The sequence below is a fragment of the Ursus americanus genome, chromosome 23, assembly GCF_024610735.1.
Source record: "Ursus americanus isolate L20-20 chromosome 23, mUrsAme1.1.p, whole genome shotgun sequence".
NCBI lineage: Eukaryota > Metazoa > Chordata > Mammalia > Carnivora > Ursidae > Ursus > Ursus americanus.
This window is the reverse complement of record NC_142149.1, coordinates 18,163,797-18,179,916: the sequence shown is the minus strand read 5'-3', so window position 1 is coordinate 18,179,916 and position 16,120 is coordinate 18,163,797. Positions and strand designations below refer to the sequence as shown.

The 16,120-nt window shown below is 53.0% G+C and overlaps 1 protein-coding gene across 1 annotated transcript; it reads left to right on the top strand.

Annotated features, from left to right (window-relative positions):
- The first annotated feature begins 900 nt into the window (after positions 1 to 900).
- Positions 901 to 15,559, top strand: HROB (homologous recombination factor with OB-fold). Its single transcript, XM_045814117.2, has 10 exons — positions 901 to 1,130; positions 2,093 to 2,143; positions 5,569 to 6,744; positions 7,855 to 7,938; positions 9,097 to 9,237; positions 9,790 to 9,898; positions 10,085 to 10,170; positions 10,463 to 10,588; positions 12,155 to 12,272; positions 14,734 to 15,559. Exons 1-10 carry the CDS (start codon positions 1,128 to 1,130, stop codon positions 14,820 to 14,822), a joined length of 1,983 nt encoding a protein of 660 aa, XP_045670073.1. The 5' UTR covers positions 901 to 1,127; the 3' UTR covers positions 14,823 to 15,559.
- The last annotated feature ends 561 nt before the right edge of the window (positions 15,560 to 16,120 follow it).

Genomic DNA, 16,120 nt, shown 5'->3' with positions numbered 1-16,120 from the left:
AACTATGTGGCCCTAGTGTCACTCCAACTAGCTCTATAGTGACAAACAAGAAGAAAAACAGAGGGAGGACTGAGGCCTGGCTCATGAGAGCTAGCTTTGCCAGCTCACTGGGCCCCTGTCCATCTCCCTGCACAGCTCTCCTAGACTATCTTTTGACCTGGGTCTCCCTGACTTGTGAACTCGAGGGCACAAGCAGTCTTATTAATTTCTCTATCCCCAGCGTTAAGTACTGTGCCAGATACACAACAGTCATTGTACCATTCCTTCAATACTTCTATTGAGCGTTGTGCTAAGTGCTGGGGACACAAAGCTGAACAAGCCAGACAAAGTCCCTATCCTCATGGAGCTGATTTTTGTTTGTTTTTTGGTGCTGAAGCTTGGGAGCTCATATTTTAGTTAGGAAAACACACAATAAAGATGTAATCCATGACAATTATAAATTATGAGAAGTGCTGAGAAGGGAATAGAGTGTTGGATGGGGGGAGGGATGTTACTCGAGAGATAGGTGACAGGGAAGATCTGAGATCTAAGCTAAAATATGAAGGATAAAAAGAGCAAGACCAAGAACATCTTTGCTTAATATATGTGTTGCAAATATGGATGGATAGATGAACAGACAACCAATGGGGAGGATTCTAATGTGAATGAGAGTTATGCTCCAGTCCCTAGTGTGCTTAACTCAAGAGGGGAGGGTGGGTGGGACTGGGGACCCAGGATTCCCAACCTGCTCTCCCAGAACTCCTGTTGAACCAGCCGACCTGGCCCCAGGGGCCGCTGGGAGGCGACCGAGAGCCCACTCATTTCCCTTTAAGGCTGAGGCGGAAGACGGAGGGAGGAAGGGCCTTTGTGTCGGCGGGATAGAAATATGCCCGCCCCTTTAAGAGGGCGGAGACGCTGGAGTGGCGGCCACTTCGAAAGCTGCCTCGGGCTTCGGCCCCCGCTTTCCCGGCGACCCTCTCTCGGCCCCCGCCCGGGTCGCAGAGTCGTGTCTTTCTGACCTCGCACCAGAGACCCCCGCAGCCCGGACTCCGACTCTCCCGCCCGGGACAAGTCCGAGGGCCCGGCGACCCTCGAGTCGGGGCCTGCCGGGTCTATCCACCCTCGGGAGGAGGCCGCCTGCCGTCGCCATGGTAATGCCGCGCCCCGGGCCGCGGAACTGCCTTCCGGCTTGCAGCCCCTCACTCGTGCAAGCTGCACGGCCTGGTTAGGGTTTGGGTCAGAGCTTGGTGGCTTCGGGACACCGGGGCTCTAGTCAGGGCTTGCCTGGAGACCCTGGGAAGGTTCTCTCCACACGCCTCCCTCTGGGCCTGTTTCCCTCCTGCTGCCTTCCATCACTTCTGGGAGAACTGCTCACTCTTCTCGGTGTGCTCAAACGTCCCGCCTCCAGAGCCGACCCCCTCCCCCTAGCCCGTACCCTCAGATCCTTGGACACAGGGGGGTGGGGGGGGGTGTCTAACTGTAGCTCTTGCTGCTCTGACAACTGGGGTTAGGCACAGCAAGCTGGGCTTGACACATGTCTAAGGACTGGCCACAGCAGCCCCGCTGCCTAGAAAGAAGGAACTGTGGACCGGGGCATCCGACCCTCCTGGGACGCTGGCCTTGGCGCATTGGATTAGGTAGAAGGAAACCACTTGTTTCAGAAACAAGGCCACTGTACTGCGCATGCTTGGATTTATGGCAGCCTCTCTTAGGTTTGACATAGGTTCCCCAGGCCAAATCTTTGGGATGTTGCAAAATCCTTAGGCCCGTGTGCACAGTGCTGAGCCTAAAGGATGACCCATGCTCCCTTTGTCAGCCTTCCCCCTGCCTCCTCCTCCCTCTTCCATGGCGAATACAGATGGACCTGAGTGGATTATTTTACAAGAAAGGATTCTAAGTCATCTAAATCTTTAAGTAAATCCCATCTCTTCCCTCCTCATCCCTTATTCCTCCCTCAGCACTAGCCAAAAACAAAACAAACACAAAAAACATAAAAAACAAAAAACAGTTACACCTGATGGTCTTGTTAGAATTGGAAGCAGCCTAGTGAGGACAGAATGTACTTGCAAACAGTATGTCTCCTCCAACCTCAATTGCTTTGTTTTCCTCTCAGGCATGCAGTTTGCAGAAGCTGTTTACTGTGGAAGAGGAGTTTGAAGATGAGGTAAGGAAGCGCTGGTGATCGGAGACAGCAGAAGAGGTCTTAAGCTGTCAACACCCAGACCCAGAACATTTTGAAGCAGTCTGCCCCAGCCTCCTTTTACTTGACATGTATAGCTTTTTTGTCTGTGAGAGGCTGAGAGAAGATGAGACATGTAAACAACCTACTTAACTGTTTTAGAGACAGAAAAACAGAGACATGAGCTGCCTAATTGGCATACCTTTAAATTACAAGGGCCCTTGCCTGGAAGCTGTGTCATGTGGATGACTCAGTTCACCTTTACAATGGCGATGGCGTACTTGAGGTGGGAAGAAAGTTTATGGAGAGCCAGAGACAGCACAGTTAGTGGATGACAGGAGGCCTGGGGTCACCAAGTGTCGACGTGAGCCAGGGCAAATTACTTCATTCTCTGGCCTTCTGTTTTTCTCTTCTATAACAGGAGAGATGTTCTTTTGCCTCAGATACTCTTCCCTTCCCTCTCTCTCAGAAGATGAGGGATTAGAGTAGGTCGGAAGCTGGCACATTAGAATCACCCCTGCTGAGGCCCTGCCACACACCAATTAAATCGGAATTTCTGGGGATGGGCCTGGGCAGAGCTATTTCTAATCTCGGGGTATAGTCAGAGATCACTGAACTAGCTAGCAATCCCCACAGCTCTCTTCCCGCTCGGATCCAATGGATATAGTTTCATCTGGAGGCCCAGACCTGCTACCTGAAATCCTTTTCAGAAAGAAGCAGGATTTAAGTGAGTAAAACCCCAAAAAGGTAAATTAATCTGCTTAAGAATACAGCACCAACAGGGGCGCCTGGGTGGCACAGCGGTTAAGCGTCTGCCTTCAGCTCAGGGCGTGATCCCAGCGTTATGGGATCGAGCCCCGCATCGGGCTCCTACACTGGGAGCCTGCTTCTTCCTCTCCCACTCCCCTGCTTTGTTCCTTCTCCGCTGGCTGTCTCTCTCTGTCAAATAAATAAATAAAATCTTTAAAAAAAAAAAAAAGAATACAGCACCAACAAGCAGGGTGAGGTCTTGGCCTCCTGATTCCAGTCTAACATACACAGATACTAAACTACATTTATAGAATAGAATTGCTTTATTTTGTCAATGACACGTCATTCAAATTTACTTTTTGTCTCCCAGCGCTGTGCTTTAAAAATCACGTTTAGAGTTTGTCAAGATGCCTCATTTATACCTAGTATGGTGATGAATGCTGCACCAGGGACCCTTCTGGCAGCCCAAGACCCACGCTCCCCTTCTTTGAGGCTTTTGGAACCTAAGGTTTGAAAGGGGAAAGAGGCCTTCCTCAGACCTCTTAAAAACCGATCTCTGGCTTGTCTCATTCATTGAGGCCCTAAGACATAGTGACAGGCACATATTTGTTTTAGTCCTGGTTCTGTGAAGTTACTTAACTTCTGAGTCTCCCATTTCTGTATCCATAAAACAGGAATAATAATAGCACCTTTTAGGGCCGTCATGAAAATTCATTGAGAGAATTCTGGTCAAATGTTTATGTGGTCCCTGGCACCCAGTGCCATTTCAAATTGTTAGATGTTTTTGTCATCACTTGGGGACTTGAATTTTGTTTTTACAAAAAATTCAAAATTGCCAGCTTTGTTGAGGAGATGTGTCCTTGTCTTTGTCTTTCGACTTTGGAGATGTGTAATTACAGGTTGAAAAGTGACTGCTAAGTGCCCCACTTACCAGGTCTTACCAGGTGATGGGAGGACTGCTGGGCCGGCAATGGGATTAAGAGTGAAGGTCTCTGGGGCACCTGGCTGGCTCAGTCAGTGGAGCATGTGACTCTCGATCTCGGGGTCTTGAGTTCAAGCCCCATGTTGGGCATAGAGATTATTTTCAAAGAAAAAAAAAAAAAAGAGTGAAGGACTCTGACAGTTCAAGTTTCTGTTCCATGACTAGTCCCTTTCCCCCATCCACAGGCAGATGACGTCATGTCTAAGAGTGAGCTCTTTGGGAGAAAAAGGATCCATCACCCTCCGGGATCATGAGGATTTTATCGCTGCTGTAATTCTAATATTGTTATTATTGCTAAACCCCACGGTAGTCCTGCTGGAGTATGCTACCTGATAATACACAAAGCAGGAAAACACCTTTCTCTGGCCCAGACAGTCCAATGCAGCAGCAGGGGATGGGGATGGAAGGGACCTTCCTGTCAGTTAAATCAGCAGTTCTGACTCAAAAACACCCTCAGAACAGGTCTGTTGCTCTTGAAGGTGTCAATCTCACCTTGCTTCCCAACTGGCATCCATACTTAATTTAACTTGCCTGAAAAGCTATATTTAACTTCTGCTCATTTTGCAGGATCCAAGGCCTCTCTGGCTTACCGAGGGCTGTGTGTGTGTGTGTGTGTGTGTGTGTGTGTGTGTGGTCAACGGGAGGAGGGGACTTGAGGGGGGAGGAGTGGTTGAGGACAGGCAGCATGACCAGCTGGGTAGACCCCTATTGCACAGGCTGGACACCAGAAAACTTATTTCCTTGAGGTGGGTGTGTGACCTTGGGCGATTTGATTCCTTGGTGCCCTGGTGTGTTTGCTTCTGCCTGCTCCCCTGACTGCCACGGCTCCCCCAACCCCCAAGAGAAGCTACCTAAAGACTTAGCCTTAGAATGTTGTTGGTTTTTTCTTTTAAGACTTTTTTCCTTCAAATTTTTAATTAATTCATTCATTAGTTATTTTTAGAGAGGGGAGGGGCAGAAGGAGAGGGAGAGAATCTCAAGCCAACTCCCCACGGAGCTTGGAGACTGACGCAGGGCTTGATCCCACAACCCTGAGATCATGACTTGAGCCAAAATCAAGAGTCAGACGCTTAACTGACTGAGCCACCCAGGCGTCCCTTTTCAAATTTTTATTTAAATTCTAGTTAGTTAACAAATAGTGGTAGAGATTTTATTTTTAAGTAATCTCTGCACACAATGTGGGACTCGAACTCACTACCCCAAGGTCAAGAGTCGCATGCGCCGCCAACTGAGCCAACCAGGCACCCCGGAATGTTTCTGGTAGAAGTCTGGGGGTAGTGGGGCGCCTGGCTGGCTCAGTCGTTAAGCATCTGCCTTCGGCTCAGGGCATGATCCCAGGGTCGTGGGATCGAGCCCCGCTTCGGGCTCCCTGCTCTGCTGGGAGCCTGCTTCTTCCTCTCCCTCTCCCCCTGCTTGTGTTCCCTCTTTCACTGGCTTTCTCTCTCTCTCTGTCAAATAAATAAATAAAATCTTAAAAAAAAATAAAATCTTTAAAAAAAAAAAGTCTGGAAGTGGGCTCATGGGCAAGGTCGAAGGTGGTAGGAGACCCCACCACGGCCTTTCATGCCCTGGTTTATGCTTACGTGTATCTACATACATACTGTATGCCTGAAGCAGTAAAAGCGGAGTGTTTCTTGATTTCCGGATGCCAAGAGCCACTGTCTCTGCTTCTTTGTAGGACTTCTTGTCTGCCGTGGAGGATGCAGAGAACCAGTTCGCTGGCTCACGGCCTGTGAAGGCTGGGTGCCTGAGACCTGTCTCTTCCAAGCTACAGGACACGGGGCAGGCACAGTCTTCCGGGCAGTTGCCATCACGCCCCGCTGCTCCTTCAGAGGCTTTGGGCCTGTCAGCCCTGGGACTCCGCCTTCCTACCTCCAGCGTGCCCGGGGCCATCAGGGGTCCACCTTCCGTAGGAACAGCTCCCCTAAGGCCTGTGTCAACTTCTAGCAGCTGGACTGGCCATCAGAGACGAGTGACACTGACGGAAGTGCTCAAAGAGCCAGCCAGACCTCAGACCTCCGCCTCCCGCCCTCTGCTCAGGTGTGAGAGCCAGCAGCTGGTGACTGGTGGCTTCGAGGGGCCTGAACAAGATGACTTTGATAAGGTCCTGGCAAGCATGGAGCTGGAGGGGCCTGGCATGGAGCTGGAACTTGGAGTCAGCAGTGAGGCCCCAGGAGTCCTGCCCACCTGGCCTGAGGAGGACTCAGCCGTGGCTAAAAAGGCCCGGGTAGCTGATCTGAGCAGGTCTCGCCAGAAGGGGCCCACGCCTGCCCCGCACATACCTCGTGTCCTGTCAGCACACGAGGACCCTCCAGAGCCTCCTGCCCACTGTGGGACTCCGCAGCCCCGCTCGAGACCTGGTGCCGCGAGCGACCTTCCTGTCCCAGCTGCCTCAGGGGTTCCCGCTCAGCAGCCGCCCTGGGAAGCCTGTCGGAAGGGCCCCCCTCTTCAGGCACCACAGCCTCCCCAAGCTGCTGGCAGGCCCGTTCACAGCAGCCCTCAAAACCGTTTCCCCGGTCACTCCTTCCCGTGTCCAAATGCCGCCATACCTGGCAGATCTCATTTTCCTGGACCACAAACTCCCAACTCGATCTCTTCTACTCCCCCAAGGACTGTCTCTGGATCATTTCCTCGGAGCCCCTTACAACTTCGAGCTCCAGTGTCTTTGGTCAGGTGTCCTCTCAGCGCCCCAAAGAGCCCCCATTGCTCCCCAGTTCCCCAGGCCATTCTGCAGACTCCTGTAGTCACCAACCACCTGGTGCAGCTGGTCACCGCCGCCACCCGCACGCCCCAGCTGTGCGCCCGCCGCGAGACGCGCCGCTTCCCCGGCCCAGCTGGGGTCCTGCCTCACCAGGTGAGGGACAGCTTCTCTCCGGCAGAAGCTCCAGGATGTTGGGGGGGGGGGTTTCCAAAGCTGCGGAAGAAGCCAGAAGAAGCGGTAAGAATTGAATGCTTGCAAAGCCACAGGTGACAGAGGTGCTTCAGGCTTTGTTGAGCACCTGCTGTTTGCTAGCCCTGGGGCAGGAAGATCCATTCACTTGTATTTGCTAAGGACTAGTATGTATTGGGCGATTTGCTTGGAACTGAGAACGCAGAGGTTAAATAGAAATGGCTCCTGTCCCAAGTTGCCCACAGCGCAGCAGAAGCTGCAGGTGCGCGGGGACGATTAAACGTCAGATGCAGAGTGTCCCAGGTGCTGCAGAGTCACTCGGGCTTCCTGAGTGGGCCTCGGAGGGTCAGGGAGGAGGTTAACAGGTGTGTGTAGGGAGGCTACGCTCTGGGAGACATTTCAGCAGTGGGAAGACAGGGAAGAGCGTGTGCGAAGGCACAGAGGCTTATGCAGGAAGCAGTCAGAGGTACACAGATCAGGTCAGTGTGGCCGGCATGTGGGGTCAGCGTGGGGAAGCTGCACTATGCTTACCGTTTGGATTTCAACAGTGGTGGAGGGACGGTATCCATCAAACCATCTTGGATCGGATCCCAGATAATGGGACCCTGAGGGTCTGGTCTGGCAGGGATCGGTGCACGCCTTTTCTCGCATTGTAAGGGTGGTTCAAATCATTTCTGCCCCTTCCTTGCTCTCTGCTAGCACTCTGAGGGAAATCCAGGGAGGACTGTCCACATTCCTCCTGGGCTGGATCTCTGTGGGGAAGGGTTAGGTCCCTGGGAAGGGCCTTGGGGAAAGGTGCCCCGGTGCCTACCCCAGGCCTCTCTATCCGGGTCGTTGCCTCCTTGAGGAAGCGCTGGGTTTTGCCCCAACCTCCTCACATTCCCCAAACAATCCCCAAAGCATCTTTTTGGAGCTGCCAACAAGGCTCCTGAGACGTCGTTAGGAGAGATGTGATATGTGTTAATTGTCCCTGATAGTTGCCTGAACTCATTATGTGACCCAGACAAGAAGCTGTACTCGTAAGTCACAGCTGCTGCGTTTGCTCTCGCCTCCCCCTTCTCTCTCCCCTTGTAGCGCGGTGGGAAGAATTTGGAGGAGATCATGGTTTCCACACCCCAGACTCCGACTCATGGTGCTCTGGCTAGATTCCGGACAGAGGTAACTAGCTCCACGCAAATGCTGACTTCCTGGGCGTCGTTTAAGAGCGAGGGACTTCCCTTCGTGTTGCCGCGGTTGAGAAGCAGGGCCTGTGCTGCTAGGCCTGTTCTGGGGTCATGCGCCAGAGCCACGTGGGGAAGGCCGTTTGGGGAGGTGGCGGTTTTCCTGGCATAAGGTGAAGCCTGTTCTGATGCTGACTGATGTCGTGTCCAGTCTTCTTACTCATCTAAGAAAGAAGGGCCCAGCTAACTCCATCCTCCCTCGGGGGAGGGGAGTGTCATGAGTATTAGGAAATTGTATCTCAGGAACCCCTCCTCTCAGGTTTCTGAGAATCGAGCTGGGAAAGATTTGCCTTCATCTGGCCTCCAGTGGGTTCCTTTTTGGTGGGTGAGACCCATCTTCCCTCCTCCCTGGGATTCTAGTTGACCTGCTCTGCCCTCAGGCCTCTTTTTGCTTTTAATTCTCTTTGCTGCACTTCCCCAGATCCACCAGGCCGCTTCAGATCCAGAGCAGCAAACACTCATCTGGATACGAAGCATTTTTTTTTTAAGATTATTTAATTATTCATTTGAGAGAGAGAGAGAGAGAGCACATTGGGGGGGGGAGCAGAGGGAGAGGGACCCGCAGACTCTGCACTGAGTGCAGAGCCTGATGCGGGGCTCGATCCCGTGACCCGAGCTGAAACCAAGAGTCAGACGCTCAACCAGCTGAGGCACTGAGGTGCCCCAAAGCATTTTTTAATATAAGAAGTTTAATAGTTAAGCCAGAGGCATCCCAAATAAAATAGGACTGGTTTCAAAATGGCTAAGGCACTCTGGAAGCCTATCAATGTGGGGGGGGGGGCTCCCCGGGCCTAAGACTTCTTGAGTCTATAACACAAGAGACCAGCATGGATGGCCTTTTGCTTCAATGCAGCTGAAGTCAGGACCTGATCTAAAATGCAATGCAGTGCAGAGCCTCTTTGCTGTTGCTGCTTAGTGACAGGAGTGCTATGCCACAAAATCTCACTTATCATTTTGTGACGTAGGAGAGGCGAGACCGTGGTCACCATGCTGCAGGGAATTCACCCTTCCCTCCCACCCCCGATCCGGTCTCAGTCAAGGTCTGTAGCGGGGCGGCTCCATTAACGCAGGCCCCCCCTCTGCTCTGTGGTGCCAGATTGTTACTAGTTCCCAGGCATCGGCGGTGGAGGATTTTGGGCGAGGGCCCTGGAGGGCCATGAAATCTGCTCTGGGCCTGGACGAGAGAGACCCCGCCTGCTTCCTCCATACCTATAGCATCGTCATGGTGCTGCGGAAGGTAAGGATCCCGGGTGCGGTGACGTGCAAGAAGGACCATTTTGCTCCTTTTCACCAACCTGCTTAGGAAAGGGGCTGTCCCTTTGCTCCCTCTGACCCCAGGCCTATCTCTGAGCAGCTGCCTGGACTCCCTTTGGTTGTATCTTCCACTCACCCAGCATTTCACTACTATTGGGCACAGGTGGAAGGCGAAAGTGGGGTGTGGGTATATCTCTGCGTGTCTGGGCCCTAGATTAGGTGGGGTAAGCACACGGCTACCCTTCAAGCGCCCTAGAGGTCCAGGGTCACGTGCGGACACATGCCCACGGCCTGCGGTGATGGAGCTCTGTATAAATACGTAAAGGCTGGAGAAAGGAAGCAGGGGGGATAAATGAAGGACCTGCCAGGGAGAGACAGGATGCGTCCTTCAGACTGCCCTTCCCCCTCCACAGAGGGAACACCATCACCACGTCTGTACTCTGCCCCCCGCCCAGCCCCCCGGTCACCCTGGCACACTCGGGAACCTCACAGGTGGGACGTGGCTTGCTCAGCAAATGCCTCTCCCTGTAACCAGGCAGCCCTAAAGCAGCTCCCCAGGAACAAGGTCCCCAACATGGCAGTGATGATCAAGTCCCTGAGTCGGAGCGCGATGGACGCCAGCGTGGTTTTCAAGGACCCCACGGGTGAGGAGTCGGGTCCTGGGGGGGTCTGATGAGTGGCCTTCATTGAGTTCAGGAGATGAAGAGGAGTCGTCCTCTCCATTCACAGAGGGGAAAGTTGAGGCAGTGAGCAGCCCCCTTCGCAGCCAGGGCCCACACCAGTCTCTGTGCTGCCCTTGACCCCGACTGATGGGCCGTCGGTATTTGCAGGAGAGATGCAGGGCACGGTGCACAGGTTGCTGCTCGAGACCCGACAGAGTGAGCTGAAGCCTGGCTCGGTGCTGCTGCTAAAGCAGGTATGGGGAGCTCCAAACGGGGGGCCTGCTCTCCGACCCTCCCACCCCAGAGAAGGCCCCCGAGTTGTCTGCCTGGCTCCCATTCTTTGAAGGCGGATGGAGGGGAGAGGTTGTGCTGTGAGGGGAGGAGGCTGCGTAAGTGGTTCTACTCTGGCCCCAGGGCTGGGGTAGAAGCGATTTGTGCAACCCTGGTGCCGAGGCCAGCAAGGGAGAGGTAGGTGGGGACCAGGCGGCATCCGACAGCATCTGGTGCTCCGTGAGGGCTCTGACCCGCCCCCTTCCCTGGCTCCAGGTCGGAGTGTTTTCTCCTTCGCTCCGAAATCACTACCTCAACGTGACGCCCAACAACCTGGTCCATATTTACAGCCCAGATTCCGGGGATGGGAACTTCCTCAAGCCACCTCAGCCCTTCCCCAAGGTAAGAGGAACAGGACGGAATGGGGACTGACAGGGCCTCTTTCTGGCTGGATCATCTGGTATCTTCCCCTCCTGCACCCGGTGGAGCAGAGGTGTGAAGGGGGCAGTTGCCCTGAAGTGAAGAGATGCCTTTGGAGACGGTTCCATCTCCTCCTGTTCCCAGTGCAGCCGCCTGCCAGACGGTACAGTAACAGGACCTAGAGCAGCTGGCTTCTTGGTGACCTGATGGCAGGCTTGAGCCTCGGAGAGGATAGGAGTCACCTGAGAACTAACCAAGTTGTGGTTGCCCCCGGGGTGTGGCCCTCGGTAAGTGACTGAGGGTCAGATCTGCTACAGGTGGCAGTGCGGAGAACGGCGAGCTACGTATGGCCCGTATGTGAGCCAGCCCTTGCTCTGCGCCTGCCCTCCTGGCCTCCGCCTCCGCTGGGTGAGGGGGCACCCACACAGAACTCAGCTGGGGACCCCCCCCCATTGGGAACTAAGGGAGACTTGGGGTTCCAGACAGTTCCACTGCAGGGTAGGAGTGCAGAGCCAGGCCTTGACCTGGCACATGGTGTCCCCTCTGTGGCCACCTCCCCCCTTCCTGGGATCCTGGGTCCTGGGTTGTTGTCATGTCCTGGCCTGGGGGTCAGGAGACCTGGGTCATGTCCCCGCTCTCCCGGTAATTTGTAACATGACCTTGGGCAAGTCCTGTCCCCACCCCTGCTGTTGCTTCATCTAAAAAGCGAATGAGTTAGATTTGATGACTTCTACTCAAGTTACACGTTTAGCTCTGACAGGCTACTTCCATTTCCCGCATCTTTCCCCTTAACCTTCCACATTTTCTCAAAATCACCCCACTTCCAAAAAATCATCCTTCTTTTTCTTTTAAATTTCAAGGTATCCATACTCACTGATAAAAATCAAAATGGTACAGAATAAAGCAAAACATGAAACTTACTCTTTTCCATTCCCATTCCCTAGGGCCAGGTTAACAGTTCAATTACTAATTTCCATTACTTGTCTGCATATTAGCTAGTGTGGAGATTGGTGGGGGTTTTTTTGTTTTTTTTTTTTGTTTTGTTTTGTTTTTTTTTACAGTGGGGAAGGCTAGAGGGGGGGAGAGAGAGAGAATCTTAAGCAGGCTCCACACCCAGTGCATGAGCCCGACATGGGGCTCAATCTCACAACCCCTGAGATCGTGACCTGAGCTGAAATTAAGAGTCAGACACTTAACCAACTGAGCCACCCAGGCACCCCTAAAGGTTCATTTTTAATCCTAGGCTAAATCCTCAACATATTTCTGAATGGCCTGTTCACTCTGTTCCAGCTATATAGAGATTTCCTAAAACACCAGATACCAATAGAATTAGGAAAGAAAATCGTCCAAAAAGTTTTTGTGTTTTTAATGATCTGCTCTTTAGGTGTTTGGTATTTCAGCTCCCTCCCCTGGGTGACTGGCTCCTGCCATACTCCTCTGTTGTGTCTTTCCTGAACCCTATTCCTTTGAGGTTGTCTGGGTAGACATGGAACTGTCCAGAGGGATGTCAGGGGCACGGCCATTAGTAACCAGGCTCTCTGTCCCCAGGACCCAGGAAGCTTCCCTGGCAGCCTCCATCATGAGCCTGCAAAGTCGGGAAAAGGCTTCAGAACGGCACAGAATGCAGAGGCAGGGCCATCCCTTGAGGAAGAACTCCCAGAAGCAGGTAAGGCAGTCAGCCCACCCAGGAGCAAAAGAGGTTCTCCTTCTATTTCCCCTTGGATAGCACAGCCAGGAGAATCTGGCTGCATCTTTCCCCTCCTTCGGTGAATCTTTGGGTCTTACAGAATCTTACAGAAATTAGATGTGGTATCTTTTCTGGCAAGGCTGTAGGCCACAAACTAATTAGCAGTGTGATAGGGGCCACATAAAGCAAATACAGTGTGATCCATAGGTCTCCCCCATTTCCAAGCCGTGTGCTGTTAGCCACAAGGAAGAGGGGGACTGGCACCATCCTTGTACCACACCTTGAGCCTTCTGGGGGCTGATGGCCAGAACACAGAGGCAGGTTTCCCCATCCTAAGCTCAGAGACCCTCCAGGAGCATTGAGGAGTCACACATCCATGTGGTTAGGGTGGGACCAGGATACAGACCTGAGACGCCCAAATACAGACCTGTGAGGGTATAGCCAGCTTGTTCCTCAGGAGGCAGCATCACCCAGCTGAAGCTAGCACAGTCCAGGTCTGATCCTTAGCTTTTCGATGCCATAAATTCAACCCTGTCTGGCACCAGAGTTCATGGGATTATGGGTAAGTGTCTCACACTAACCAAATTCACATTAGACCAATGGATAAACCACAAAGCCCATTTACTTATAGCCTATGAAAAAGTATCTACCCCTTATGCTGGAATCTTCTCTGGAATGTTGCACTCGTTCCTTCTGAGTAAGCTTGCTGACAAGCCAAACCATCATCAGAAGGTTGCTGGTGGTCATGAAATAAGAGTGAGGAGAGTCACCTGTAGAATATTGTGGCTGGTGTCCCATCTCCATTGTAGGGACAGACTTGCCAAGCAGGCAACTACCAGCAGTGGCTGGACTGGGCCGGGGGACACCAGTATTGGTTCTTACTCCGATTCCCTGTTTCCTAGGCCCACACTGTCTGCTCTATCCCCTTCATTGAATATCGGCCTTCCCTGAACAGTCATAGTGTAGCTAGTGAGAGGCACCTTTTTTTTTTTTAAGATTTATTTATTCATTCGAGGCCGGGGAGGGGTGGAGGGATTGGAAGAGAGAGAATCTCAAGCAGACTCCCCACTGAGCGCGGAGCTGAATGTATGGCTCAGTCCCAGGACCCTGAGATCATGACCTGAGCCAAAATCAAGAGTCGGCCGCCCAACCGACTGAGCCACCCAGGCGCCCCATCACCTTGTGTTACAACCAGATTCCAGCCTTACTTCCCCAGGTACAGCGCTGGGCACCTTAATTAAATTTTGAATGCCAGCAAACGGACTTCTTCCAGCAGCAGTGTTGTCAGGTGCTCCGAGCCAGGCTGGAGGCTCGGTTCTGCGGGGGTAGTGTCCAGTTCTTCTGACTCCGTGGGCTCCCCGAGCCCGTCCATCACGAGGGAGTTCTCTAGTTGGAAGCTGTGACTGTGGCATCAGATGGGCCTTGAGTGTGCTCACCACGGGCAGGTTGTTTGACCTCTTTCAACTCCGTTCTCTCAGATAAAGTGGGGATTGTAACAGGAAGAACCATGCCCTGCGAAGGATACTGTGAGGACTGACGGGATGAGTACAGCAGGTGTGGCCCTGGGCAGGCGCTCAGTGAGTGGTAGCTGCTGTTGCTTTTTGTTTCTGTTTTTTTAAGATTTTATTTATTTATTTATTTATTTATTTATTTATTTATTTATTTATTTATTTATTTATTTGACAGAGACAGAGAGAGAGCACTGGGTGGGGGGGAGTGGCAGGCAGAGGAAGAGGGAGAAGCAGGCTCCCTGCTGAGCAAGGAGCCCAATGCGGGACTCGATCCCAGGACCTTGGGATCATGACCTGAGCCGAAGGCAGCCACTTACCCGACTGAGCCACCCACGCGTCCCACGCTATTGTTAATTGTAATAGTACCAACAGGGATTACTGAGGTCAGCTCTATTTCCAAGTTCTCAGACATAAGCGCCCAGCTGAGAACTGCAGTCAGGGACAGTTACTTTCACTCTAAACGCCCCGGAAGGCCCACTGGGGAAGGGGCTGATGTCTCGCACTCTTCAGGTGAGAAACCAGATTAATGAATGCTGTGATTCTGAATGCCAACGGCTTTTCCTGGCTTTTCGTCTTCCTCTGTCCAATAAGCAGGTTGCACCAGTGGACCTCTGAAGCCTGTGCTCAAGCCCTGGGCCTCGGGATGGAAAGAGGGGTACCACCAAGGCCAAGGGGAGTGCCTTCCTTTACAGAAAGGCCCGGGTGTTTTGTCCCTGTCTCTTGCGGTGTGTGCGTGTGTGGGAAGCAGAGGGAAGATGGGAGTCAGGCCAGCCTCAGGCCCGTTAGCACAGTCACCCCTGCCCGGGGGGAGCCACCTGCCCAACTGTGCAGCCAGGTCCAGGCCCCCCGAAAGGCAGGAGCTTTGGACCTGAGTCCTGTGGAGCCCTAACATTGTCACTAAGTCCATCTACCGTCTCGTCCCCCCGCAGATGACCTGGATGGACTCCTGAGTGAGCTCCCTGAGGACTTCTTCTGTGGGACCAGCAGTTGGGACTGCAAGGCAGGGCCCCCACTGTGAGCAGGGAGCCTCTCGGCACCCAGGCAAGGCTCTGGGTGTGTCTGATTGGGTCCCAGGGCGAGAGGAAGCCCAGTATCATAGGAGAATAAACACAGCTCAGGACGATGGCCGCCCCGAGTCTGGATGCTTTCCCCAGGAACGCACTCGTCCTTCCGATTCTGCACTGCTGTCACTTTGGGTCTTCCTTTGGCATTCCAGAACTCAGCCCAAGGATGGCGCTGCTCTACTGTCCTCCAAGCCCTGGGATGCAACCGTTGTTCCTTCTCCTCCTGCCAGCAGGGAAGCTGTGTCCCCCCTCCTGCCTCACCTTGACTTTAGAGGACCGTGACCCCTTTACTCCCTAGTCCCTGGACAGCTGACGAATCACACCACAGCCGTGGCGACCTGTCCCTCTGGTCAGGGGAGGAACGCATTCAGACTTCCCTCTGCTTTGTGTCTCAAGGCCTGCAGCTGCCCAGCTCACCTGTGCTCAGGGTTCCTGGGGCGGGGGCGGGGCTGGGGCTGTGGCATCTTGTTCTGAAATAAAGCAGCCACCCGGTTCACTTACCTCCCCCTCTCCTTGCCACCCCCGCTGCTCCTTGTCCCATCTGTCCTGCTGGTGATGCTTTGGCCGGGGCAGAGCCAAGCTGCTCGTTTTCCTTCTCTCTCTCTCTCTCTCTTTTCATAAGCTTTACTTTTAGACAGTTTTAGATTTACAGAATTACGGCAAAGATAATCCAGGGAGTTCCTAAATACCCCACAGCAGTTTCCTCTATTATTAGCCTCCTACGCTAGGACGCACCCCGCTTACAGCTAACCAGCCCGTGCTGGGACATTACTATGAACGGAGCTTCATGCTTTATTCAGATGCACACAGTTTCCCTGCCGTCCTTTTTCTGTTCCAGGGTCCCCCATTCCATCTAGCTGTCTTGCCTCTTCAGGCTCCCCTTGGCTCTGGCAGTTCCTCAGGCTTTCCTCGTTTTTTATGACTCTGACAGCTGCGAAGAGTATGGGTCAGGCATATTCTAGGATGCCCTCTATTGGAATTTGTCTCCTTAAAGAAGGACAAGACCGGGGTTGTGTTTTGCCGAGGAAGGCCACGGAGGATGGTGTGTTCTCATCACACATCAGGGGTTGACGTTGACCTTGATGACGTGGCCAAAGTAGCGTTTGTCAGGTTTCTCCACTGTAAATTTTCTTCTGCCTTTTCAGACTGTCTTCTTGGGAAGGAAGTCACTAGGTGCAGCCCACACTTAAGAAACAAGTTCTGTTCCGCCGTCTCTAAGGACAGAAGGAATCCGCCCTCATTTCTGAGTCCT

Excerpts from the sequence above, each read along its gene's own strand:
- HROB (XM_045814117.2), top strand. Across the intron at positions 2,144-5,568 it reads AAGAGGAGTTTGAAGATGAG|GACTTCTTGTCTGCCGTGGA; the intron begins GTAAGGAAGCGC and ends GCTTCTTTGTAG. Across the intron at positions 10,589-12,154 it reads CACCTCAGCCCTTCCCCAAG|GACCCAGGAAGCTTCCCTGG; the intron begins GTAAGAGGAACA and ends CTCTGTCCCCAG.